The sequence below is a fragment of the Dryobates pubescens genome, chromosome Z (assembly GCF_014839835.1).
Source record: "Dryobates pubescens isolate bDryPub1 chromosome Z, bDryPub1.pri, whole genome shotgun sequence".
NCBI classification, from domain to species: domain Eukaryota; kingdom Metazoa; phylum Chordata; class Aves; order Piciformes; family Picidae; genus Dryobates; species Dryobates pubescens.
Genome location: NC_071657.1, coordinates 2,709,694 through 2,737,219, shown reverse-complemented (window position 1 = coordinate 2,737,219; position 27,526 = coordinate 2,709,694). Strand labels below are relative to the sequence as shown.

At 50.0% G+C, this 27,526-nt stretch overlaps 1 protein-coding gene across 1 annotated transcript in view; it reads right to left on the bottom strand.

The window, feature by feature from the left end:
• The window catches only part of RIGI (RNA sensor RIG-I), a 38,162-nt gene extending 11,030 nt beyond the window's left edge, over positions 1-27,132 (bottom strand). Inside the window, exons 1-13 of the mRNA XM_009900321.2 lie at positions 27,010-27,132; positions 26,743-26,874; positions 22,869-23,047; positions 18,294-18,444; positions 17,319-17,441; positions 15,662-15,775; positions 14,300-14,453; positions 12,384-12,642; positions 10,265-10,427; positions 8,868-8,969; positions 5,761-5,918; positions 4,689-4,824; positions 2,839-2,987 (exon numbers count right to left, since the gene is read on the bottom strand). Of these exons, the coding sequence (XP_009898623.1) occupies positions 2,839-2,987; positions 4,689-4,824; positions 5,761-5,918; positions 8,868-8,969; positions 10,265-10,427; positions 12,384-12,642; positions 14,300-14,453; positions 15,662-15,775; positions 17,319-17,441; positions 18,294-18,444; positions 22,869-23,047; positions 26,743-26,874; positions 27,010-27,115 (1,926 nt within the window). The 5' untranslated portion in view covers positions 27,116-27,132. The remainder of the gene's footprint in view (positions 1-2,838; positions 2,988-4,688; positions 4,825-5,760; positions 5,919-8,867; positions 8,970-10,264; positions 10,428-12,383; positions 12,643-14,299; positions 14,454-15,661; positions 15,776-17,318; positions 17,442-18,293; positions 18,445-22,868; positions 23,048-26,742; positions 26,875-27,009) is intronic.
• Positions 27,133-27,526: the final 394 nt, after the last annotated feature.

Here is a 27,526-nt window from a genome sequence, read left to right as displayed (position 1 = left end):
ATCTCAGAGCCAAAACACTTGGTGGCACACCTTGTTAAAACTGACTTCAGACACGGACATCTGACACTTAATGATCAACTATGAGAGGCAGCAAGAAGAAATGTCTTTTTTAGGACATAAAAAACCCCAAACGCACCCAACCCTCATCCTGTCTCACAGCATCAGTGCTTAGGAAGATAGAGAAAGATAAGGATTTTCTTAAGAAGGTCAAATCACAGAATCACAGAAAGCATCCAGTTGGAAGAGACCTCCAAGGTCATCCAGTCCAACCCTTTCACCCAGCACTGAAGGGTCAACACTAAACCATGTCCCTAAGCGCCAGGTCCACACACTGCTTGAACTCCCCCAGGGATGGTGACCCCAGCACTGCCCTGGGCAGACCATTCCAGTGTTTGAGAAACCTTTCAGTGAACAACTATTTCCTAACATCCAGCCTGCACCTCCCCTGGTGCAGCTTGAAACCATTTCCTCTGGTCCTGGTGCTTGACACCCAGGAGAAGAGGCTGCCCCCTCCTCACTGCAACCTCCCTTCAGGGAGCTGTAGAGAGCAATGAGGTCTCCTCTCAGCCTCCTCTTCTTCAGACTGCACACCCCCAGCTCCCTCAGCTGCTCCTCACAGCCCAGGTGCTCCAGGCCCTTCTCCAGCCTTGCTGCCCTTCCCTGGACATGCTCCAGCCCCTCAGTGTCCTTCCTGTAGTGAGGGGCCCAGAACTGAGCACAACCCTCGAGGTGTGGCCTCACCAGTGCTGAGCACAGGGGGATGATCACCTCCTGTCCCTGCTGGCCACAGTGCTTCTAACCCAAGCCAGGATGCCACTGGCTTTCTTGGCCACCTGGGCACTGCTGACTCAGGGTCAGTTGACTATTAACCAACAGCCCCAGGTCTGTCTCCAAGCTGCAGCTTTCCAACCACACCTCCCCACGTTTGTAGCTCACTATGGGGTGGTTGTTATCCAGATGCAGGACCTGGCCCTTGCCCTTGCTGAACTGCATACAATTAGTCTTGGCCCATGGGTCTAACCAGTCCAGGTCCTGCTGTAAACCTTCCCTACCCTCTAGCAGACACAGCTTGCTGTCATCTTCGTAGAAAGAGAGATTGCCCATTGGAATGTGCTGCCCAGGGAGGTGGTGGAGTCACCATCACTGGAGGTGTTTTCTAGGAAGAGACTGGATGGGGTGCTTGGTGCCATGGTTTAGTTGATTAGATGGTGTTGGGTGATGGGTTGGACTCGATGATCTCAAAGGTCTTTTCCAACCTGGTTAATTCTAGTCTAGTCTAGTTCTATTCTATGCTATTCTATGCTATGCTATTCTATGCTATGCTATTCTATGCTATTCTATTCTATTCTATTCTATTCTATTCTATTCTATTCTATTCTATTCTATGCTATTCTATTCTATGCTATTCTATTCTATGCTATGCTATTCTATTCTATTCCTATTCCTATTCGTATTCCTATTCCTATTCCTATTCCTATTCTATTCTAAACTTACTGAAGGTGCCCTCAATGCCCTCATCCAGATAAAGATATGGAAGACGACAGGCCCCAGTACTGAACCCTGAAGGACACCACTAGGGATTGACCACCACTCTCTGGTCCTGGCCATTCAGCCAGTGCTTTATCCAGTCCACAGTGCAATGAGCCAAGCCTTGTGCCCTGAGTTTCTGAAGGACAATGCTGTGGGAGAGAGTGTCAAAGGCTTTACTAAAGCCCAGGTAGACAATGTCCACAGCCCTTCCCTCACCCACTTGGCAATCCATGCTTAGTTTTCTATTAGTAGACAAAAAAGAGAAAGGCAGTCAGGCATATGAAACAGATGAGGCATTCTTGGCCACAACAACCCCATGCAGTGCTACAGGCTGGGGTCAGAGTGGCTGGAGAGCTCCCAAACAGAGAGGGACCTGGGGGTAGTGGTTGACAGTAGGCTGAATATGCACCAGCAGTGTGCCCAGGTGGCCAAAAAGGCCAATAGCATCCTAGCCTGTACCAGGAATAGTGTGGCCAGCAGGAGCAGGGAAGTCATTGTGCCCCTGTACTCAGCACTGGTTAGGCCACACCTGGAGTCCTGTGTCCAGTTCTGGGCTCCTCAGTTTAGGAAGGATGTTGAGTTGCTGGAAGGTGTCCAGAGAAGGGCAACAAAGCTGGGGAGGGGTCTGGAGCACAGCCCTGTGAGGAGAGGCTGAGGGAGCTGGGGTTGCTTAGCCTGGAGAAGAGGAGGCTCAGGGGAGACCTTATTGCCATCTACACCTACCTGAAGGGAGGTTGTAGCCAGGAGGGGGTTGGTCTCTTCTCCCAAGCAACCAGGAGGACACAGTCTCAAGCTGTGCCTGGGGAGGTTTAGGCTGGGTGCTAGGAAGAAATTCTTCATAGAAAGAGAGATTGGCCATTGGAATGTGCTGCCCCAGGAGGTGGTGGAGTCACCATCACTGGAGGTGTTTAGAAAGAGACTTAATGGGGTGGTTGGTGCCATGGTTTAGTTGATTAGATGGTGTTGGGTGATAGGTTGGACTTGATGATCTCAGAGGTCTTTTCCAACCTGGTTAATTCTATTCTATTCTATTCTATTCTATTCTATTCTATTCTATTCTATTCTATTCTATTCTATTCTATTCTATTCTATTCTATCCTATCCTATCCTATCCTATCCTATCCTATCCTATCCTATCCTATCCTACCCTACCCTACCCTACCCTACCCTACCCTACTCACTTCAGGAGAGAGGTGCCACTTCAGAGTGTGAGGTGTCCCTGCCCATGGCAGGGGGGTTGGAACTAGATGATCCTTGGGGTCTCTTCCAACCTTAACAATCCTATGATTCTAGGAAGAAAAGTCTTACAGCTACTAAGGCTCTTGTCTTGGCAAAGATTAGAGTGCGAGTGTCTGAGTTGTAGCGGTATGCTTCATCCAGGATGCAAGCAAGCTCTTCCAGCTTGGGGTTCTCACTGGTTTCATCTTTTGAAAGGGCAGTCAGTTCTGCCTCTTTCTCTGGAAAAACAAAACAGAACAAATCAAAACAGCTGTGTCCTGAATAATTTGCTTTCCTTAGTGCAGGAAGCAGAATTGCCACCCAAACCTGCTGTCAAACACCACCCTTCAGCTCCTGTTTTCGTTCTCTGCCCCATTCTTTCATGGGAGCAGGCTAAACTCAACAAAATTCCCATAAAGAAATCCTCAATCTCTCACATTTTTTGTGCCAAACCCACAGGAGACCTTCTGTGATGTGGTGTGCAGCAAAAGAAGACAGCCACAAAGCACACTCGGCTCTTGCCAAACCAGTGCCATTTCCTCCTGGGAAGCGACTGGCACGAGAGGGCAGGCAGCCCAGGGGTTTCAAATTGCAGCACACCAGATCACAGCCTGGTTTACAGCACACTGCTGCTACATTAGAAGTCAGAGAACAGTGCAGCCTCTCACTTCTCATCAGAAGTGCTTCTTCCCAGAAGTCTGGGATTTGTCCAGGAGCATTGGGCAGGAGGAGGATGAGCAGCAAAGGCTGCCTTATCTAACACTGCCAGCATCTGTGGCTGTAGACCACCCCCTTCTTGTGGGATGCAGCTTTAAGGAGGCCTCTGCCTTGTCTCCAGGTCACATTTCCAAGAACCTACTATAGCTCTTAGCTCCTGCACTAGAAACTTGCAGTCCCAGAAAGGAGGTTCCCCCCCTGCCTCTTCTACCATCCATGGACTCTACCCACATGGACTCTAGATCATCCAATGCACTCTGCCCTGGTGAGGCTCCACCTGGAATATTGCATCCAGTTTTGAACTCTCCACTTCAAGAAGGACAGGGATGTGCTGGAGAGAGTCCAATGGAGAGCTACCAGGATGACTGAGGGACTGGAGCACTGCCTGCTGAGAGCCCTGGGGCTGTTTAGTCTGGAGAAGACTGAGAGGGGATCTGATCAATTTCACTCAATACCTGAGGGCTGGGGGTCAGGAAGGAGGGGGCAGGGACAGCCTCTGCTCACTTATGCCCTGTGATAGGACAAGGGGCAATGGATGGCAACTCCAGCCCAGGAGGTTCCACCTCACTGCTATTGGCCAGATGTGTTCCTCAGGACCTTCACACAGAATGGTGGGGAATGAAATGGACCTCTGAAGATCATCTAGTCCAACCCTCCCCAGCTAGAGCAGGATCATCTAGAGTCAGTCACCAGGAACACATCCAGGTGGGTTTTGAATGCTTCCAGAGATGGAGGCCCCACAGTCTCAGTGGGCAGCTTGTGCCAGTGCTCTGTCACCCTCAAAATGAAGAATTTGTTTCCCTCATGGATACATAGAAGCTCCTGGACTCCTTATTCAGTAGAAGAAGCCCCTTCCTTATGTACAAGGGGTAATGGATATAAACTACAACACAGGAGGCTCTGCCTCAACATGAGGAGGAACTTCCTCACTGTGAGGGTCACAGAGCACTGGAACAGGCTGCCCAGAGGGGTTGCGGAGTCTCCTTCTCTGGAGCCTTTCCAGCCCCATCTGGATGTGTTCCTGTGTGACCTGTGCTGGATTCTATGGTCCTGCTCTGCCAGGGGGGGTTGGACTTGAAGATCTCCAGAGCTCCCTTCCAACCCCTGACATCCTGTGATCTGTTTCTGGACATACACAAACACCCTTTCTCTGAAGAAAACACTTGCATCACCCTACCATAACTCTTTTTCTCCTGCCCTGCTGCCCCCGCTGTGTGAAATACCTTGAAACCTGGCTGTGAGTCTCTTCTCCAGCTGTGTGTAGGGTCCATTCCTGACATTTGTGAAAAACTCAGTCAGGTAGGCCAGAGCGTCCTCAATGCGAGCGTCTTCACCGATCATGAGGGCGTCGTTGAACTTCTGCTCAGGAGGAGAAGCAAACACACCCATCCAGGCCTCCTCTCTCAGTTTAGTTAGCTAAACCAACCCCATCTCTGCTTGCAGCTAAACTAACTAATCTCTCCAGCAGATCCCTCTCCCCCCTGAACTGGGGAGCTCAGAACCGGGCACTGCATTCCAGGTGAGGTCTCACCAAGGGAGAGCAGAGGGGGAGGAGAACCTCCCTCCATCTGCTGGATGCACTCCTCCTTAGTTTAGTTAGCTAAGCTAAGTGATGCTAACTCGTGGTGTTGTCCCATGGCATGGCAACAGGAGCATTACACAGTCTCCTCTGTGTCCAGAGAAGGGCAACAAAGCTGGTGAAGGGTCTAGAGCACCAGACTTGTGAGGAGCAGCTGAGGGAACTGAGGTTGTGCAGGCTGGAGAAAAGGAGGCTGAGGGGAGACCTCATTGCGCTCTACAGCTCCCTGAGAGGAGGTTGGAGGGAGGTGGGGATTGGTCTCTTCTCTCCAGCATCAGGTGACAGAATGAGAGGAAATGGCCTGAAATTGTGCCAGGGGGGCTTTAGGTGGGAGATTAGGAACAATTTCTTTGCTGCAAGAGTGGTCAGGGACTGGAACAGGCAGCCCAGGGAGGTGGTGGAGTCACCGTCGCTGGAGGTGCTCAGGACAAGTGTGGACATGGCACTTGGGGACACAGTTTAATGGCCATGGTGGTGTGAGGTTGGTGGTTGGACTGAGTGACCCTAGATGGCTTTTCCAACCACAACAGTTCTATGCTTCTAGGATTAGACTACTGTCAGCAAGACACAACACTTGCATGCCGTGCTTTAGCCTCCCTGCTGCAGTGTCAGATCAAATGATTCAGGTTCAAAACCTGCTGCTTGTAAGGCCTGCCTGCACCAGAAGGCTCAGGATGGCTCCCCTCTCTATGGAAGGAAGGAGGACACACACTTACACGCAGGTGTTCAGTGCAGATGAAGAGGTCTCTGCAGACACTGCTCTCCTTCTCCTTATCTGGCAGCTGCAGCAGCCTGCATTTCTTCTGCGTGGTGACTATCCACTGCTCATAACTCTGTGTTCCAAAATCATTCTTGTTGATTTGGGAGATAGTATCTGGTAAAGAAGAAAGGAACAAATATTTCTTCATCTTCACAGGATCATCACAGGATGTCAGGGGTTGGAAGGGAGCTCTGGAGATCATCGAGTCCAACCCCCCTGGCAGAGCAGGACCATGGAATCCAGCACAGGTCACACAGGAACACATCCAGATGGGGCTGGAAAGGCTCCAGAGAAGGAGACTCCACAACCCCTCTGGGGAGCCTGCTCCAGGGCTCTGTGGACCTCACAGTGAAGAAATTCCTCCTCATGTTGAGATGGAACCTCCTGTGCTGGAGTTTATATCCACTGCCCCTTGTCCTATCACAGGGCACAACTGAGCAGAGCCTGTCCCTTCCCTCCTGACCCCCAGCTCTCAGGTATTTATAAATATTTATTAAATCTCCTCTCAGTCTTTTCTTCTCCAGAAATGAACAGCCCCAGGGCTCTCAGCCTCTCCTCATAGGGCAGTGCTCCAATCCCCTCACTATCCTTGCAGCCCTCTGTTGGACTCTCTCCAGCAGATCCCTGTCCCTCCTGAACTGGGGAGCTCAGAACTGGGCACTACATTCCAGGTGAGATCTCACTAGGGCAGAGTAGAGGGGGAGGAGCACCTCCCTCAATCTGCTGGATGCACTCCTCCCAGTGCACCCCAAGATACCATTGGCCTTCTGGGCCACAAGGGCACATCTTGACTAACAAATAGCCAGAACAGTTAGCTAGAAGATAACACACCTCCCATGAGATGAGTCCCAAAAGCATAAGAACACTCTGTGTAACCATCTCAGAATCACTGAGGCTGAAAGGCACCAGTGGGGCTCTCTAGTCTAGCCCTCTGCTCAAAGAAAGGTCACCTAGAGCAAATCACTCAGCATCGTGCCCACATGGAACCTGAGCACTCCCAAGGATGGAGGCTCCACATCTTCTCTGGGCAACCTGTTCCAGTGTTCAAACACCCTTCACAGAATCATAGAATGGTAGGGGTTGGAAGGGACCTCTGGAGATGATCGAGTCCAACCCCCCTGCCAAGGCAGTTTCACCTAAAGAAGGCCACACAGGAACATGTCCAGGAGGGTTTTGAATGTCTCCAGAGATGAACACTCCATCACCTCTCTGGGCAGCCAGTTCCAGTGCTCCATGGCCCTTAAAGAAGTTCCTCACATTCAGATGGAACTTCTTATGTTCTAGTTTGTGGCCATTACCCATGGTCCTTTCACTGGGCACCACTGAAAGACTGGTCCCATCCTCCTGACACCCACCCTGGAGGTATTGATCAGTACAGATGAGATGCCCCCACAGTCTTCTATTCCCCAGCCTAAAAAGACACAATTCTCCCAGTCACAGGAGAGATGCTCTAGTCCCCCAATCTCCTTTGTATCCCTTCCCTTTATCCTCCTCAGCAAATCCCTGTCCTTCCTGAAGGACAGTGAGAAGTTACTGCAAGGAAGCTCTTCCTGTTCAGAAGTGTTTGCTTAGTTTAGCAGATTAAGGTCTTAAATTCATCAAATTAAGCAGAGTGGCCATTAGCTTGAAAAATCCCACTGGATGTGTTCTTTGTTGGGGTTTGGGTTGTTTTGGTTGGGTGCAGGTTGGTTGTTTTTTCAGTGGGGGTGGGTTATTTTAATTCTCCCTTCCTGCTGCAGAATGCAGCTCACTCTCCAGAATCTGGCAAGTGTGTTTGCCATGAAGACAGACACAGAATGACATCAAGGACTGAAGTTGACAGGCACCCTAAGCGGTCTGCAAAAAGCCAGGCTAAGCAGCAGCAAAATCCTCTAGTTCAGAGCTGGCTAGACCAAGGCTGATCCTGAGCATGGCCATTCATGGGGCTCTGCCTTGGAGCCCCTGGAGCTCTCAACTTTGCTGACAACAGCCAGTTCCTGGGGCACCCCTTAGGACCTCTGCAAAAGCAGAAGAAGAGCACTTGATTTCTGAAGGGATGCAGAGTTAGGGTCTCATCACCATCAGACCTCCCAGCCAAGCATCTCCCTCTTTGCAAACCTTCACATCACTGCAGCTCCCAGGACAAGTAATTTCTGTTATGTCCTAGGTGATTTCTATTATGTCCATCTCTAATGATACCAAATTGTTGCTTCAAGACTAGGGTTTAATTTTTCCAAGGCTTCAGACCTGCCACAGCTCTGAAAATTCTTTCTGCAGTAGCAGTGAGTTCCTTTTGAAGTTCTTTGTATTTTGGTATATCCAGTAACACATTACAATCTATAACTAAGCCAGCTGGAACCCTACAGGGAAGTGTTTCCTCCCTTAAGCAGCAATGTCCTCTCTCTGGTGGTGGTCCTGTGCCACTGATCCTCCTCTGCAAAATGCTTTTCAATAGGAAATAGTGGAGACCTGGTAAACAGTGGGAATAGGAGCACCCAGAGGTGTGGAACAGGACAGAATGCTGACCAGAAAAGGTGGCCAGGAGTACCTCTAGAAATTAGTCTGAGCACAACTGAGAAAGTATGAGGAACTGCACAGCAGCAAGACTTAAGCTGCTGCTGGAAGGCAGAAACTACAACATTCAGAGTAACACCACAGCTGAGACCCTTCTGGTTTCCCTTAACAGAGGCAGCTTCAGGCATGGAGCATTTGGAGGGATGCTTAAACAAGAACACAGAGGTCTCTCTCCTCAGTGACACAGAGCTCCTTGCACTTTGAAAGGAAGCCCTTTGGCAGCTTTGTTTCAGGTGATTTAAAGGCTCAGGATGACTTGACAGTGTCAACAGCACACCATCCTTGGCTGAAATCCAAGCAAATTCTTCATCTATGACTATCACACTAACAGTAACTGACTAAACTAAGATGTAATGTCATACCCAGGAAACACTGGTTAAAGGCAAGTGAAAAGGAAAGGGGAGAAGGGAAGTGGACAGAGGGTGAGTGTTCTGGCAGCCAGGAGGACTGCCAGATCACTGGTGTGATCAGAGAATGAATGCCAGTTAGAGGCATGTTACAGTGTCTTACCCACTGAGTAAATCCTCCTCATCAGCGCCTCTGTCTCAGACATCAGACCTGAGACGATGTCTGCAAAGCGATTCTGAGCTCGCTTTTTAACCCACCTGACATCTGGAGACAAGAAATGGAAGTCAGCAGCCTGAGTCAGTAAAACAGTAAGTAAAACCACAACAAATCCTTGTCTAGAGGAATGCTACACCTCACAGGATCACCATGGTTGGAAAACACCTTCAGAATCATAGAATTGTCAGGGTTGGAAGGGACCTCAAGGATCAGCCAGTTCCAACCCCCCTGCCATAGGCAGGGACACCTCACACTACAGCAGGTTGCTCAGAGCCACATCCAGCCTGGCCTTCAAAACTTCCAGGGCTGGGGCTTCCATTACCTCCCTTGGCAACCTGTGCCAGTGCCTTACCACCCCCATGGGGAAGAACTTCTTCCTAATATCCAATCTGAACCTACCCACTTCTAGCTTTGCCCCCCAGTCCTGATACCCTAAAAAGTCCCTCCCCAGTTTTCTTGTAGCCCCCTTCAGATACTGGAAGGCTACAATAAGGTCTCCTCAGAGCCTTCTCTTCCCCAGACTGAACAGCCCCAACTCTCTCAGTCTGTCTCCACAGCAGAGCAGTTCCAGGCCCCTGATCATCCTCATGGCCCTTCTCAGGACACCTTCCAGCACCTCCAGATCCTTCCTGTAACAGGGGCTTCAGAACTGGACACAGTACTCCTGGTAGGCTCTCAGCAGAGCAGAGTGGAGGGGGAGAATCATCAAGTTCAGCCATTAACTCTACCAGGGCCAATGGTACACCATATCCTCGAACACTACATCTGGATATGTAACAAATAACCTCCAGGGATGGCAATTCAACCACTTCCCTGGGCAGCCTGTTCCAACACAGTGCTCTGTACCACCATAATGATGTTTATTGTTAATGGGCACTGGAGTTGCACTTAAAGAAATAGCCCCCACTCTTGGCTGGCAGAACTAAATAAAAACCAGAGACTGCAAATCTCAGCACAGGGAAAATTTGCCCAAGTGGGCACTGCCTTACTGTGGAGCAACAATGAAGTGTATGCCTCAGCTCCTCTTCAAGCTGGCAGGCAGCAAGGATCCAGCTCAGTTTCAAGCTTTTAACTTAGAATCATAGAATCATGAAGGTTGGAAAAGCCCTCTGAGGTTATTGAGTCCAACCATCAACCCAACACTGCCATGCCCACTGAACCATGTCCCCAGGTGCCATGTCTACACAACCTCTGAACACCTCCAGGGATGGTGGCTCCACCACTTCCCCTGGGCAGCCTGTTGCAACCTTGGTCAAATTCACTTGACCAAAGGGGGACTGGATAGCTGCCTTCATTATGGTGCTTTGAATCTCCTGGGAAAAATAGAACAGAAGCCTGCTCACGTGTTTCTGGCATGGTTCCAAACCTCTGCAGATCCTCTTTGTTCTCTCTGACAGTGGATATGGTCTGTATGTCAAGGTAGCAGCAGAGGGTACAGATGTGCTCTATTGCTTCCTTGATGCTCTTGGCATTACCAACTCCAACAGAAGCAGTTAAACCTACAATCTGAGCACACAGAAAGAGCAGTGGTTGCTCCTTGGTCACAAATGGAACACAAAACAAAACAAAACACAACCACACCACAGGAGACCCCCCCTGGATGCATTCCTGTGTGATCTGCTCTAGCTGATCCTGCTCTGCAGGGGGGTTGGACTGGATTTTAAGGCCAGGCTGGAGGTGGCTGTGAGCAACCTGCTGTAGAGTGAGGTGTCCCTGCCCATGGCAGGGGGGTTGGAACTGGCTGAGCCTTGGAGGTCCCTTCCAGCCCCTAACATTCTGTAATTCTGTGACACTATAGGCAATTGCCAAGTTGTCACTACAGAATCACAGACTGGTTTGGGCTGGAAGGGACCTCCAAGATCATCTAGTTTCAACCCCTGGCATAGGTAGGGACACCTCCTACTAAAGCAGGTTGCTCAAGGTCCCTGACCTCAAGGTCCAACCTGATTTTGAACACTTCCAGGGTTGCAGCTTCCACAGCTTCTCTGGGCAACCTGTTCCAGTGTCTCACCACCACCCTCATGAGAAGAAGTTCTTCCTAATGTCTAATCTAAATCCATCTTCTTCCAGTTTGAAGTCATTAATCCTTGTTCTGTTCCTACCTGCCTTTGTAAAAAGTCCCTCTCCAGCTGTCCTATAGGCCCCTTTAAGGACAGCTGGAACATGACCAGAGAAGGGCCACGAGGATGAGCAGAGGGCTGGAGCTCCTCTGCTATGGAGACAGACTGAGGGAGCTGGGGCTGTTCAGTCTGGAGAAGAGAAGGCTCCAAAGAGACCTTATTGTGGCCTTCCAGTGAAGGGGGCTACAAGAAAGCTGGGGAGGGACATTTTAGGATGTCAGGGAGTGATAGGACTGGGGGGAATGGAACCAAGCTAGAGGAGGGAAGATTTAGATTAAATGTTAGGAAGAAGTTCTTCCCCATGAGGGTGGTGACACCCTGGCATAGGTTGCCCAGGGAGGTGGTGGAAGCCTCATCCCTGGAGGTTTTTAAGGCCAGGCTGGATGTGACTCTGAGCAACCTGATCTAGAGTGAGGTCTTCCTGCCCACGGCAGGGAGGTTGGAACTGGCTGATGCTTGATGTTCCTTCCAACCCTGACAATTCTGTGATTCTATGACTGGATGACTGAAAATCCACCAGAAGGTTTCCTCAGAGCTTTCTCTTCTCTAGGCTGAACAACCTCAACTTCCTCAGCCTGTTTTCATAGGATTGGTACTCCAGGCCTCTGATTCTCTCCTCTGGACCCACACTAACAGTTCCATGTCCACCTTCAAAAGAACCCATCTAAACAAAACAGGCAGCTGAAATAAACATGTGTGCAAGGACCACATCTTGAGAGGCAAACTTTGTCCCTGCCTGTGCCCTCTCCAAGGCATTCCACCTTAAGAGTGTTGACAACTGAAATGAAACTATCCACACTCTAAAATCCATAGCCACCTGTATTTGTCAGTGCTCACCATACACAAAAATCCCAAATCCATCCTCAGAACTGCCCTCTGCACTCATTCAGAGAAGACCTCTTCCCAGTGGGACCAAAACCTCCTGCCAGGGGAGGCAGTGGCACCATGTGTTGCAGTGCTGCAGAAAGGGACAGAGAGGTGATAAGGAAGTTTTTGAGGCACATACTTTCTTTTCAGCCCAGCCATCCTGTTTGGTCCTAAGCATTCTGGTCCTGTCTCATGCTTGACCAGTCTTTCTTGGCAGCTGCAAGGAAGATGTAGCAACAGGGAAAAAAAACCAACCTGGAGGTGTTCAGGAAGAGGGGGGAAAAGAAGTGTTCCAGGTGCTACTCTTTCAACTTGCAGCCATTGTTAAATCACAGGGTTGGAAGGGTACCTCTGGAGATCTTTGGGTCCAGTTTGAAATGGATTAATCCAAGAGGCAAGATTTCAGGCTTTCCTGACTGCACTGCAAGCTACATTTTCCCTTTAAAGCTTCCAGCACTGACAGGCTGGTCCTTACCTGGGGCAGCTGGCTTGCAGAGGAGGCAAATTTTTGCTCCAGGTATCTGGTCATTAACACATTGTAAGGGTGGTTGCCCGTGGTGTTGTGGCACTCATCAAATATCATCAGGGTGAAGACAGAGAGGGAGGTGAGGATGCCTTGCTTGAAGCAGTTGACCAGAATCTGGGGCGTCAGCACGATGACGTCGCTGTCCTCGATCACGTTTTCTACAGGGATGTTGGCAACTGTCTCACCGCAGATCCCTCGAACAGAGTACCTAGGGTGAAGAGGCAAAAGGCAGGGCATGAAAACAGATGCCTCCAGGGCCAAAAAAGAATAAATCAATCCAGAACAAAGGACTTCTCAGCAGGCCTGAAGAAAGACTGAATTCAGAAGGTCCAATTGTTGGTGCAGCTATTTCATAGAACCACAGAACAGTCAGGGTTGGAAGGGACCTCAAGGCTCAGCCAGTTCCAACCCCCCTGCCATGGGCAGGGACACCTCACTCTACAGCAGGTTGCTCACAGCCACCTCCAGCCTGGCCTTAAAAGCTTCCAGGGATGAGGCTTCCACCACTTCCCTGGGCAACCTGTGCCAGTCTCTCACCACCCTCATGGGGAACAACTTCTTCCTCACAGCCAATCTGAATCTCCCCACTTCTAGTTTTGCTCCATTCCCCCCCAGTCCTATCACTCCCTGACACCTTCAAAAGTCTCTCCCCACCTTTGGCCCACAGAAGCTGAGATAAAGAAATGCTGAGGGTAAACAACTGCATTTTCAATTCCCATGAAATAAAATACTTCAGGTCTGAAGGGGTGATGGATTTATACACTTACCTGTCAGTTCACATGCCAGCTGTATTTGGAGATCCTGCTCTTTATCCTTTCCTGTATACACCTGGCAGCACAGGGCTGTTTGCTGTCCAGCAGCCTCACTTTCCCCATTATAGCTGTAAGGATTGTAGCTACCAGGATTGCTAAGTAGATGTCCAGTAATCATTTCATAGAATCACAGAATTGTCAGGGTTGGAAGGGACCTCGAGGATCATGCAGTTCCAACCCCCCTGCCATGGGCAGGGACACCTCACACTACAGCAGGTTGCTCACAGCCACCTCCAGCCTGGCCTTCAAAACCACCAGGGATGAGGCTTCTACCACCTCCCTTCAAAGTCAGAAGCTGTAGCTTGTCAATACTCCCCTAAACAACTTTCAGTCCCATTTGAGGGGTGCATCATCATTTTCTGACTAGAGGTTTCAAGAAAAACCAAGGAATTATAGAATTACAGAATGATAGAATAAACCAGGTTGGAAGAGACCTTTGAGATCATAGAGTCCAACCTATCATCCAACGCTATCTAATCAACTAAACCATGGCACCAAGCAACCCACAGAGTTAGAAGGAAATTTGGGTCATACCATTTGGTCATACCAGTGACAGAAGGAGAGGACAGTCTCAAGCTGTGCCAGGGGAGGTTTAGGCTGGATGTTAGGAAGAAATTCTTCCCAGAAAGAAGGAGGTGACTCCACCACCTCCCCAGGCAGCACATTCCAATGGCCAATCTCTCTCTCTATGAAGAATTTCTTCCTAACATCCAGCCTAAACCTTCCCTGGTGCAGCTTGAGACTATGTCCTCTTGTTCTGGTGCTGGCTGCCTGGGAGAAGAGACCAACCCCCACCTGGCTACAACCTCCCTTCAGGTAGCTGTAGAGAGCAAGAAGGTCTCCCCTGAGCCTCCTCTTCTCCAGGCTAAGCAACCCCAGCTCCCTCAGCCTCTCCTCACAGGGCTGTGCTCCAGACCCCTCCCCAGCCTCGTTGCCCTTCTCCAGACTCGTTCAAGCACCTCAACAGCTTTCCTAAACTGAGAAGCCCAGAGCTGGACACACTTATTATTTATCTCTGTGGAGGAATCCAGCAGGTATAATTATCACACTCACCCCTGCCTTTCAAAATGCTGCCTGAACACATTTTGCTGCTGCTCATACACTGGCACTTTGGTTGCCAGGAAGACGATTTTCGCCTTCCGTCCCGGGGGCACGTTTTGCAGGTGGTGTTCACAGATCAGAAGGGCCACAAAGGTTTTTCCAGATCCTTTAAAACAAAAAAAAACAAAACCAAGAAGAACACAAAAGGTAAAGCACTGGTATGAATGGAGCCCATCTTATCTGGATGCCCAGTAACCAGAGGGAGGTGACGAGGGGGCTGTTACTCTTCCAGACTCCTTGGGGCCAGCTTGTTGCCTATCCAAGGTGGGTCATGGTCACTATCTACCTCAGCCTCAGCCTGTAAAGCCTGTGCAGCAGTCACTGGGAAGGAAAAGCCTTTTGCAGCTTGGAGTTCTTTGAAATCACTGTTTCTGCTCTCAGTGTGAGCTCCTACATCCAGTCAGAACATGGCACAAGCACCACAGAATCACAGAAGGGTTTGGGTTGGAAGGGACCTTAAAGATCATCTAGTTCCAGTCCCCTTCCAACACAGACCACTAGACCAGGTTCCTCAAGGCCCTGTCCAGCCTGGCCTAGAACACATCCAGGGAGAGGCAACCTGTTCAAGTGTCATTGCTCTCTACAAAAGGAGGCTGAGGGGAGACCTCATTGCCTCTACAAAAGGAGGCTGAGGGGAGACCTCATTGCCTCTACAAAAGGAGGCTGAGGGGAGACCTCACTGCTCTCTACAAAGAGAGGCTGAGGGGAGACCTCATTGCCTCTACAAAAGGAGGCTGAGGGGAGACCTCATTGCCTCTACAAAAGGAGGCTGAGGGGAGACCTCATTGCCTCTACAAAAGGAGGCTGAGGGGAGACCTCATTGCCTCTACAAAAGGAGGCTGAGGGGAGACCTCATTGCTCTCTACAAAAGGAGGCTGAGGGGAGACCTCATTGCTCTCTACCACTCCCTGAAAGGAGTTTGGAGTGAGGTGGGTGTTGGGTCTCCCCCCACAAGTCACAACTGATAGCAGAAGAGGAAATGGCATCAAGTTATGGCAGGGGAGGTTTAGGTTGGACATTAGGAAAAACTTCTACCCTGACAGGGTTCTGAAAAACTGGAGCAGTGGTTGAATCCTCATCCCTGGATGTATCTAAAAGCCATCTAGACATGGTGCTCTAGGGTATGGTGTAGTGATGGCCTTGGTAGCGTTAGATAATGGTTGGACTTGATGATCTCGAAGGTCTTTTCCAAGCCCAGTGATTCTGTGACTGCTTTTAAACAAACAGCTGGAAAAGTTCATCTCAGCCTTCACCCTTCTCTCCTCTTCATAGCCCTTTCTACCAAGAGATTCTTCTTCTCCCCTGTTTTCTTACCTGTGGGAGCACATATCAGGGTATTTTTCCCGTTGATTGCAGGCTGTGCAAGTTCAATCTGGTAGCTCCGAGCTTCCTTTGCCTCATACACAGCTGGAGGCTCATTAGTCCCTCCTAGGAGAGAACCACAGCTTTGTGAAGAGTGTGGCAACCAAAATGCATGGGAGGTGTTGTGCCCCAATGCTGTAGCTGTGTTAAATGGCTGAGGCAGAGTCTCTGCAGCCTACACAGAACTTTCTGTGACAGACAACCCTTCTGGCAGGACACACACACTCCCCTCCCCCACAGAAGGGCTTTGACAGCATGCTTTTGTTAGTACTCAGCTGTGCTTCCTAAAGTGAATTCATTTCAAGGTCTTGGCTGACAGATCTCACCTCAACTGACCTTTCTTTTGCTTTCAACTCCTGAAAACACCAGAGCTCATTTCCCCCTGAATATATGTACAGTATTCCTTCCTCTACAGACTTAGAAAGCTAATGCCTTTCAGATTGTGGTCTGGTCAGAGGGTTTGCACTTAAGGAACAGGAACTAGAAACTGCTGCTGGAGCAAAGTTTGCCACAGAAGATGTGGCAGCCACTGCACAGACCCTTTGCAGCCCCATTCAGCTCTCTAGGATGGCTAAGATCAGGCCATGTATGAACAAGCTACATCAGAGGAGAGATGAATCAACAGCCTGGGGTCTGGAGGTCTTTTTTGATAACATGCTGGAAGAAGAACATCTTGAAGGTCTCTTCCAACCTGGTCTGGTCTATTCTATTCTATTCTAGTCCATTCTATTCCATTCTATTCTAATCTATTCAAGTGTGGTAAATGAAGGGGAACACCTAACATGTGCAATGCCCAGCATGAGAGCCCTGGTGGATAACAAGTTGTCCATGGGACAGCAATGTGCCCTGGTGTCCAAGAAGGCCAATGGGATCCTGGGGTGAATTAAGAAGAGTGTGTCCAGCAGATCCAGGGGGGTTCTCCTCCCCCTCTACTCTGCCCTGGTGAGACCTCATCTTGAGTCCTGTGTTCAGTTTTGGGCTCCCCAGTTTAAGAGGGGCAGGGATCTGCTGGAGAGGGTCGAGGGGAGGGCTGCCAGGGTGATTAGGAGGCTGGAGCACTGCCTGGGGAGGAGAGGGTGAGGGACCTGGGGCTGTTTAGTCTGGAGAAGAGAAGGCTGAGAGGGGATTTAATAAATGTTTATAAATAACTGAGGGCTGGGGGTCAGGAAGGAGGGGACAGGCTCTGCTCACTTGCTCCCTGTGATAGCACAAGGGGCAATGGAGGCAAGCTGCAGCACAGGAGGTTCCACCTCAACATGAGGAGGAGCTTCTTCACTGTGAGGGTCACAGAGCACTGGAACAGGCTGCCCAGAGAGGTTGTGGAGTCTCCTTCTCTGGAGACTTTCAAGGCCTGTCTGGATGTGTTCCTGCATGACCTGAGCTGGATTGTATGGTCCTGCTCTGGCAGAGGGGTTGGAATGGGAGATCTCCAGAGGTCCCTTCCGACCTCTAACATACTCTGATCCTGTGATCCTTCAAACATCAGAACAAGAAGGGAACTAAATCAGGGCAGAAATCCACACTAGCTCCTCAGTACCTCCCTCTGTGGAACACCACATCTGCATGCTTCAGGAGTATCAGGAAATGGGTAAGATCCTTCCAGTCTTACCTGAAGCTGAAGAGAGATTTTCACTGAAATTATCACATTCCACTTCTTCAGAAAACGTCACCATGGCTTCAAAGCTGTTCTCAGAGGCATCCCCCACTTCACCATCAAAATCCTTGAAATTCTCTGCACAGCCACAAAAAGACCAGGCAGGTTATTGACTCTCTTGACGTTCAAGTGTTGTGCTTGTGGGGATGACAAGGTGAAGGAGTGGGTTGCTGGAATGGAAAGACTACATGAAACGATGCTGCCTCTAGGCTCCCTTTCAATTCAAGCTGGATAGCACTGAGAGTCTTGGGTGTAGAGGACCAACACTCTCAGTGTGCATTTATTAATCTTTAAAACAAATCAAGGGAGGTGATAAATTGGGAGGCAAGTTATATCCCCTGTGTTTAGTGACAAGATCACAGGTTTAAACAGGGGTAAAGAAGGCCTACAAGAAAGGTGGGGAGAGGCTTTTGACAAGGGCTTGCAGCCACAGGATGAGAGCCACAGTTTAGTTAGTCATGAGGTGTTGGGTGACAGGTTGGACTTGATGACCTTTTGAGGTCTTCTCCAACCTTATTGATTCTATGATGGAAACTGGAAGAAGGGTGATGTAGGCTGTAAATTAGGAAGACATTCTCTACAGGGAAGGGGGTGAGACCCTGGAACAGGTTGCCCAGGGAGGCTGTGGATGGGAGAGGGGAAAAAAAAATACTAAGAAAAGTAATGTGTGATGATTGGTACTTCAGTACCTGCATTTCATTTTATAAAAGACATTTTTTATTTAAAAAAAATCAGAAAATAGAAGTAAAGAGGGGGAGTTTTATTGGTTTACTCCTAAGCAGCCATGTTTCAAGGCAGCCTGATGGTATCCTTTCAAATCAGTCTTATTCTCCTGATAAAAAAACCCGCAATGTTTTGGGTCAGAAGAACAGGAAAAGACCATTTTAAATGAATATAAATAAAATAAATAAATAAAAATCCACATTTTACCTTCTCTCATATCCCACAGCTCACTTGCATTGTAATAGCCTGCATTGTCCAGTGCCAGCTGGAGGCTCTTGGGCCAGTTTTCTTTGTCCGAGCGGCAGAGACACTCAATGAGCTTCGTTATCCCGGCTGCTTTGCTCCTGTACTCACTGATCTGCACACACCACAAGAGAAGATGCTGTAGCTTCTGAGGGGCTGACCAAAGACACTCTGCTTTGATTCTTTGCCTCAGGCCAGGTCCTGCACTTGGGTCACAACAACCCCGTGAATGGCTACTCTGCCTGGGGCAGAGTGGCTGGAAACGGAAGCTCTGGGAGTGCTGGTTGACAGCCAGCTGAAGACGAGCCAGCAGTGTGCCCAGGGGGCCAAGAAGGCCAATGGCATCCTGGCCTGCATCAGGAACAGTGTGGCCAGCAGGAGCAGGGAAGTCATTCTGCCCTGTGCTCAGCACTGGTTAGGCCACACCTTGAGTCCTGTGTCCAGTTCTGGGCCTCTCAGTTTAAGAAGGACATCGAGAGACTTGAACGTGTCCAGAGAAGGGCAACAAGGCTGGGGAGGGGTCTGGAGCACTGCCCTGTGAGGAGAGGCTGAGGGAGCTGGGGTTGCTTAGCCTGGAGAAGAGGAGGCTCAGGGGAGACCTTCTTGCTCTCTACAACTCCCTGAAGGGAGGTTGTAGCCAGGAGGGGCTTGGTCTCTTCTCCCAGACAACCAGCACCAGGTCAAGAGGACACAGTCTCAAGCTGTGCCAGGGGAAGTTTAGGCTGGAGGCAAGGAGAAAGTTCTTCCCAGAGAGAGTTTTTAGCCATTGGAATGTGCTGCCCAGGGAGGTGGTGGAGTCACCATCCCTGGAGGTGTTCAAGAGGGGATTGGATGTGGCACTTGGTGCCATGGTCTAGTCATGAGGTCTGTGGTGACAGGTTGGACTCTATGATCTTTGAGTTCTCTTCCAACCTTGGTGATTCTGTGATCCTGTGATCTTGAGTCATTTAGCTGGAGAAAAGGAGGCTGAGGAGAGAACTTCCCACTCTCTACAACTCCCTGAAAGGAGGTTGGAGCCAAGTGGGAGTTGGTCTCTTCTCCCAGGTAACAAGTAACAGGATGAAAGGAAATGGCCTCAGGTAGTAAAGGGAAGGTTTAGATGGCACACAGGAAAAATTCCTTCAGCAAAAGGGTTGTCAAGCCCAGGGCCAGGCTGCCCAGGGCAGTGGTGGAGTCACTGTCCCTGGAAGTGTTCAAAAAACGTGTGGATGTGGTGTTTTGGGGCATGGTTTTAGTGGTGGACTTGCAAGTGCTAGCTTACTGTTTGGACTCGATGATCTTGGGCCTCTTTTCCAACCTTAAATGCTTCTATGATTCTATGGCTTTGTAATTCTGTGATGCTATGCCTCTATGTTCAGTGGAAAGTTGCACTTCCTGCTCACAGAACAAGTGGTTTCCAGTAAAATCCAGCCATTTACCTACTGCTGCTGCACTTCTGCCTGCCTAAGCACACACTGGACTTAGCTGGACTGCAGGAGGTAAGCTATTTGCTGCAACATCCACAAGGTTTGAGACATCACAGAGCTACTCTGCCAGTTTGCATCTGGCAAGAGTCTTGTAATAAGCCACATCTGTTATAAACCTCTGAGACTGAACTGGTTGAAAATAAATAAATAAATAAATAAAAGTCATTCCAGAACAGGCAAAGACAAAGTGCAAAATCTGGTGGTGGCAAACCTGATGTTTGGTCAGAGGCAATTTCTCACTGAATTTGATGTACCTCCATAAAGAAACAGCACTTGAAAAACAGAGCAGGTGGGGAGAATCCTTCTCAGGAGGCATAAGGAGCAAGGACACCCACCAGACTCCTTCAGAGAGCATCAGTAGAATCATAGAATCAGTCAGGGTTGGAAGGGACCACAAGGATCATCCAGTTCCAACCCCCCTGCCATGGGCAGGGACACCCCACACTAGATCAGGCTGGCCAGAGCCTCATCCAGCCTGGGCTTAAACACCTCCAGGGACGGTGCCTCAACCACCTCCCTGGACAACCCATTCCAGGGCTTCACCACTCTCATGGGGAAGAACTTCCTCCTCACTTCCAGCCTCAATCTCCCCACCTCCAGCTTCATTCCATTGCCTCTAGTCCTATCACTACCTGAGATCCTGAGCAGTCCCTCCCCAGCCTTCTTGTAGCCCCCTTCAGATACTGGAAGGCCACAATGAGGTCACCTCAGAGCCTTCTCTTCTCCAGACTGAACAGCCCCAACTCCTTCAGTCTGTCCTCATAGGAGAGGTGCTCCAGCCCTCTGCTCATCCTCATGGCCCTTCTCTGGACACCTTCCAGCACCTCCAGATCCCTCTTGGAATAGGGGCTCCACAACTGGAGGCAGTACTCCAGGTGGGGTCTCCCCAGAGCTGTGCAGAGGGGGAGAATCACCTCCCTTGCCCTGCTGGCCACACTTCTCTTGATGCAGCCCAGGATCTGGTTGGCTTTCCAGGCTGCAAGTGCACACTGAGAGCTCCTGGTGAGCTTCTCCTCCACCAGCACCCCCAAGGCTCTCTCCTCAGGGCTGCTTTCCAGCCAGTCCCTGCCCAGCCTGGATTTGTGCCTGGGATTGCCTCCACCCAGATGCAGGACCCTGCCCTTGATCTTGTTGAACCTCATGAGGTTGGCTTGTGCCCACCTCTCCAGCCTGTCAAGGTCCCTCTGGATGGCCTCCCTTCCCTCCAGCTGTCTGCTGCACCACACAGCTTGGTGTCATCAGCAACCCTGCTGAGGGTGCACTCAATGCCACTGTCCACGGCACCCACAAAGATGTTGAACAAGCCTGCTCCCAGGACTGATCCCTGAGGGACTCCGCTTGTCCCTGGCCTCCACTGGGACATGGACCCATGGACAGCCACTTTATGGGTGCAGCCATCAAGCCAGTAACTTAATATTAACCATCTGTAAATGATGAGTGATTGGTAGCATCACCTAAGTCACTGGTAACAACACTGAGCCAGAACTGGGTAATAATTCAGCAGTTTCACATCCAGAGGCAATGAAGATGTTGTTGATCTCTGTGACCCTGCATTTAGCTAACGACTTCAGAAGCTTCATTTCACCCTATGGCCACCCCTTTGGGTGCTGATGGAACTCAAAGACCCACTCAGAGCTTTAAATGGTGGCCACAGCTAAAATAGAAAGAACAATCTCAAATCTCATAACAAGCAGGAATCAGCTTAGGTAACATCTAAGTGCCCCTTCTTCTGCCCCACCTCTGTACTTTTAGGACCAGTAATGCAGTGTGAATGCTCCAGAGAGAGGTCTATTTGAAAGGCATAGCAAGACACCCATAGCATCTTCCCAGAGCCCCTAAGGTTGCTTCATGGGAGCCTGGACACATAGCTGAGCACTGTCAACACCAAAGCCATCCCATCCTGCTTCCCTGCCTGCATCCCTTTTGCAAGCCACCTTATCCATCAAGCCAGAGTGGTGAAGAATGAGCTGATAGAATCATAGAACTATACAACCACTCTTAGAATCATAGAAGTATAGAAATGTTGTGGTTGGAAAAGACCTCTAACATCACTGAGTCCAACTGTTGACCCAATACCACCATGGCCATTAAACCATATCCCAAAGTGCCACGGCCACAGGCTCTTGAGCACCTCCAGGGATGGGGACTCCACCACCTCCCTGGGCAGCCTGTGCCAATGCCTGAACACTCTTTCTGTGAAAAAACTTTGCTTAATATCCAACCTGAGCCTCCCTTGGTTCCATTTCAGGCCATTTACTCTTGTGCTATCACCTGATAACAAGGGAGAAGAGACTGATCCCCACCTCACTCCAAGCTCCCTTCAGTTAGGTGTAGGGAGCAATGAGATGCACAGGTGTTACAGATGGTGCTGCTGTGAGAAGCTCTTCTAAAAAGAAGAGAGTCAAGTCCCTTGCCAGAGGACTATGGTTGGCCACCCTCCTCCCTCAGCAGCCTGATGGATAGGCCTCAATTCATAGCATCATAGAATTGTCAGGGTGGGAAGGGACCTCAAGGCTCAGCCAGTTCCAACCCCCTGCCATGGGCAGGGACACCTCACACTACAGCAGGTTGCTCACAGCCACATCCAGCCTGGCCTTCAAAACCTCCAGGGATGAGGCTTCCACCACCTCCCTGGGCATCCTGTGCCAGTCTCTCACCACCCTCATGGGGAAGAACTTCTTCCTAACATCCAATCTGAATCTACTCACTTCTAGTTTTGCTCCATTCCCCCAGTCCTATCACTCCCTGACACCCTCAAAAGTCCCTCCCCAGCTTTCTTGTAGCGCCCTTCAGTTACTGGAAGGCCACAATTAGGTCTTCTTGGAGCCTTCTCTTCTCCAGACTGAACAACCCCAACTCTCTCAGTCTGTCCTCTCAGGAGAGGAGATCCCTTCCTCTGCTCATCCTCATGGCCCTTCTCTGGACACTGTGTCCAGCACCTCCAGATCCTTCCTGTAATAGGGGCTGCAGAACTGGACACAGTACTCCAGGTGGGGTCTCACCAGAGCAGAGTAGTCCCACAAGCCAAGCAGCCAGCACTTCCACCACAGCAAAACAAGGCCATTAACCATACCTGCAGGATCTCATCACACTCCCTTTCTATCAAGCATGTGTTTATGTAAGGCATGACCATCACTGGGTCGACTTCCAGCATTGTGGCTTCTATCCTCTTCAGCAGCTCCCTGTGCAGCTCCAGTTTTTCCAGTTTGCTGAAGTCCCAGTTTTCAATGGCTTCTGCCAGCCCAGTGTAACCTTGCACAAAGAGAGACACAGCATCATGTGGTGGGTTGAAGTTTCCCCCCTGACCCCAGCATTAACTCAGCCAGACCAGCTCAGTTAGAAGCACATGAAGCTGTATTTACAAGCAAGAGCTACACTCTGCAATGAATATGCACAAAACATAGAGGATTTACAATATTACATAGGTATTAACAATTAGCAAATAAGACAGAAACCCCTCTGGTCTAAAAGACCAGGGAAGCTGCTCCACTGCCTCCCCCCAAGCCTCCCCCTCCCACCTTGTATCAGAGGAAAAGAGGAGTTGAGAGAAAGCCGTGTTAGCTCTTACCTGAAGGTCAGCCAGAAGCATTGTTATCTCCTGGGCAAAGGAGAAGGAGAAGAGAACAGAAGGAGAAGAGAAGAGAAAGGGAGACTGATGGAGACTCGACTCAACTCGAGGAGACTCGAGGAGAGGAGAGGAGACTCGAGGAGACTGGAGAGGTTTGGAGAGGTTTGGTTCGGAGAGGTTTGGAGAGGAGAGGTTCGGTTCGGAGAGGAAAAGAGCAGAGGAGAGGAGAGCAGAGGAGAGGAGAGAAGAGGGGAGGGGAGGGGAGGGGAAAGGTTTGGAGAGGTTCGGAGAGGAGAGGTTCGGTTCGGAGAGGAGAGGTTCGGTTCGGTTCGGAAAGGAGAGGAGAGGAGAGGAGAGGAGAGGAGAGGAGAGGAGAGGAGAGGAGAGGAGAGGAGAGGAGAGGAGAGGAGAGGAGAGGAATGGGAATGGGAATGGAAGTGAAATGTGAAGAGTTGTTAGGATAGAATAGAATAGAATAGAATAGAATAGAATAGAATAGAATAGAATAGAATAGAATAGACCAGGTTGGAAGAGACCTTCAAGATCATCACATCCAACCTATCATCCAGCACCATCTAATCAACTAAACCATGCAACCAAGCACCCCATCAAGTCTCCTCCTAAACACCTCCAGTGATGGTGACTCCACCACCTCCCTGGGCAGCACATTCCAATGGGCAATCACTCTCTGTGGAGAAATTCTTCCTAACATCCAGCCTAAACCTCCCCTGGCACAGCTTGAGACTGTGTCCTCTTGTTCTGGTGCTGGTTGCCTGGGAGAAGAGACCAACCCCCACCTGGCTACAACCTCCCTTCAGGTAGTTGTAGAGAGCAAGGTCTCCCCTGAGCCTCCTCTTCTCCAGGCTAAGCAACCCCAGCTCCCTGCTCTTATCCCAGGAATTTTGCCCAATGAATTTCATCAGAACAATCCTTTGTTTTCCTTTTTACACCCAGTAGTGATTTACTGATATTTTTCTACCTTTCTGCTCTAAACCTGCAGCTAAGTTTTAAAGGCATAGCCTAAACCTGCCACACATTACTACAGGATCCACCAGGGGCAAGCTGAAGAAACCTCTCTCTCAGCCACAGTAGAGAAATTAACTTTCTTTTTGGCCTGTAACAGACAAAATCCTGGGTGAACCACAAACAGGTTTTTTTTGGGGGGGGGGGTTGTGTGTGTGTGTGTTTTTTGTTGGGGTTTTGGTGGTAGTGTGTTTTTTTTGGTAGATCTGGAGTGCTTTCCTTTAAAGCTTCTTTATGTGTGACATGAAAAACACCATGCTAAAAGAGCAGCAGCAGCACCTGCCAAGCAGAGTAAGAGCTTTGTAATGCCACAGCTCACATCACCCAACCAAACACAACCACCTCCTTCCTTTCATTCACACAATCCTTGGGTCCTTGAAGCCCATGACACCCTTCCACAGGATTTCCCAGAGCACAGGACACTGAATCACAAACTTCTTTGGTCTCATTTGCTTTTATTTGCCATCCAATTACCTTTTTGTCTTGTCCTTAGCTCCCCCCCACACCTAAAAAAACCCCATCCTTATCATGTTGGGTTCAGGTCAGTCCCTGACTGAAAGCAACACAGACATCTGCAGCCTAGACTGCTGAAAATACTGTCCTGGAACAGGCAGTGGCAGGGGATTGTTTTTAGAGGACTTTAAAGGAAAGAAGCAGGTCAGGGTCTCACAGGGACTGTGGGAAAACAGAGGATTTTGACTAACTTCCTCTTTTCTTTTGGAGGAGCAGGAAAGTGATGTGGATATCTACCCCCACAATGCCTTTAATCTAGTCATCACCTCTCCCTGAATGTGTGCCAAGTGCAGTGGTATTGCCAAATTCCAGTCTCTGGCTCAGGGATAGCACTAGCAGAAGCCCAGGGATGGGAGAGCAACCCCCCATGCTGGTCTGGAAAGCTGAACACAGGCAGTGGCTGCGGCTCTGGCAGGGAAAAGGAATCCTAGAGTAGTTTGAGCTGGAAGGGACCTTTAGAGGTGAACCTGCCCAGTCTCCTGCTGAAGACACAGCAAACTGAATGCCATCAACCTGCTCAAAGAAGATATTCCTGCAGTTCAGAAATGATGCCTGTCACAGGCTGATAAGAAGTTGCTCTGGACTTAGCATCTGCTTCAAGGGCAGTGTGGGTTGTAGTAGCTGCTCACTGACACACACTGTAGCTGTCCATAGTTAACAGTAAGTAAATGAAAACTAAAGCAGCTGATGGCATGAGATTTTAGGGGCTGAGATACCTCATAAACCTCCAACAAGAACCTGTGATGGAGCCTACAGGTGTAGATGAAATCCTGCTGGTGTTACACCTCCACAACCTCTTCTGCCAGCCACATTTTGCAAAGGGAATTGCATTAGGACCTCACACACTAAGCAGTCATAGCTACTGAGGAACAATTACCTCACTGGTTGCTTACTTCTTGAAAACCTCTATTATTATCTTTTAAAACTGACTTTTAAGACCTCTGAATAACTTTGAAAAGCCCAGTTTGTAATTTAAGACCCTGTCTTTGAATGAACCTAACCCGTGCTAACAGTTAACCCCCCTCCCTCACCCCTTGACATCCTGAAACTCACTTAGCTTTCTCTTTCAGAGAATTTAACTTCCTTAAACTACGTTTGGCGAGAACAATAGCTCCTATGTTTCTTCTTTAAATGCTCCCGGAGAGACCAAGCCTCCCCTCAGGGAAGCTTTACTCTGCAACCCTTCCTCTTCTGTTGGATTTCTCCATGATCAAGTGTGTCCTTGCTGCTTCTCAGGTGGGGGTTTCCTCGCACCTCCAAAGAGTTTCATTTCCCACCCCTGTCAACCTGCTTTTCCCTGCTCATCTGGTGTAACCAGATTCAACAGCAGAAGCCCAGGGATGACAGAGCAACACTCCTTGCTGGTCTGGAAAGCTGAACACAAGGCAGTGGCTGTGGCAGGAAAAAGGAATCCTAGAATGACTTGAACTGAAAAGGAGCTTTAAAGACGCCCAGTTCAAGCCCCCTGCAGTGAGCTGGGACTTCTTTAACTACAGCAGGTCGCTCAGAGCCTCACCCAACCTGACCTGGAATACTGCCAGGGATGGGGCATCCACCACCTCTCCGGGCTACCTGAGCCAGTGTCTGACCATTCTCACTGTAAAAAAAATGTCCTCCTGATCACTAGGCTAAATCTCTCCTCTTTCAGTTTAAACCATCACCCCTCGTCCTGTCACAACAGACCCTGCCCGGAAGTCTGTCCCCAGCTTTCTCATCAGCCCCTTTAAGCACTGAAAGGGCACGAAAAGGCCTCCCTTTCTCCAGGCTGAACAACCCCAGCTCTCTCTGCCTGTCCCCACAGGAGAAGCAGAGGAAATCGCACTTGCAAGGAGCGGGAACCGACCTGCTGCGACCAGGGCGTCTATGAAGCCCCGGAGCCATCGCTCCTCCTCCAGCTCCAAGATGACATCCAGGAACATCGCAGCAGCAGCTGTCACTCCCTTCTCCTCCTCCTTCCGGACTCTCTCCTTCACCTCTAGCAACACACCCGAAAAAAAGAGTGAGAGAACGGTCCAGATGTGCCTTCCCCATCCACCCGTCCCCGCAGGGCAGCGGGGGGGAAGCCCGGGGCTGGGGTGGGGGCGATGGGGAGGTGCCACCTTCCCCTCACCATCCGACAGCCAGTCCGTCATGTTGCTCAGGATGTAGACGGGATTCAGGCTCTTCTCGATGTACCGCCTGTAGCACTGCAGGCTCCTCTTCTCCTCCGCGGTCATGGCGAGCCCCGCTTCGCACCGGTTCCCCGGTTCCCGGCGCCGGTTTGCCTGCCAGGCAGCGAGAACTCCAAGCCCACCCCCTGCCTTAGCACCCGGAGGCCGGGCAAAGGGAAGCCGTCGCAGGCAGGAAAGTGAAACTTGAAGCCGTCGGGAGAAAGGAAACCGAAAGTGGAGTCAACATTCGTCTGCCCTTAGCTGGAAAAAAAACCCAACACACCAAAAAACGACATAAACCAAACCAATCAAACAAAACCAACCTCCCCAAAAAAGGCGAAAAGGCACCAAACCACCTCACGTTTGCGCATGCACAGGGTCGGGAAGCCTGCGACCAGCTCTTTGCGTCTCCCAGGGTGAGGGAGGAGCAAAGGCATTGTTCTGACCGCTCCTCCCTTTTGCCCTCGCAAAACCCTG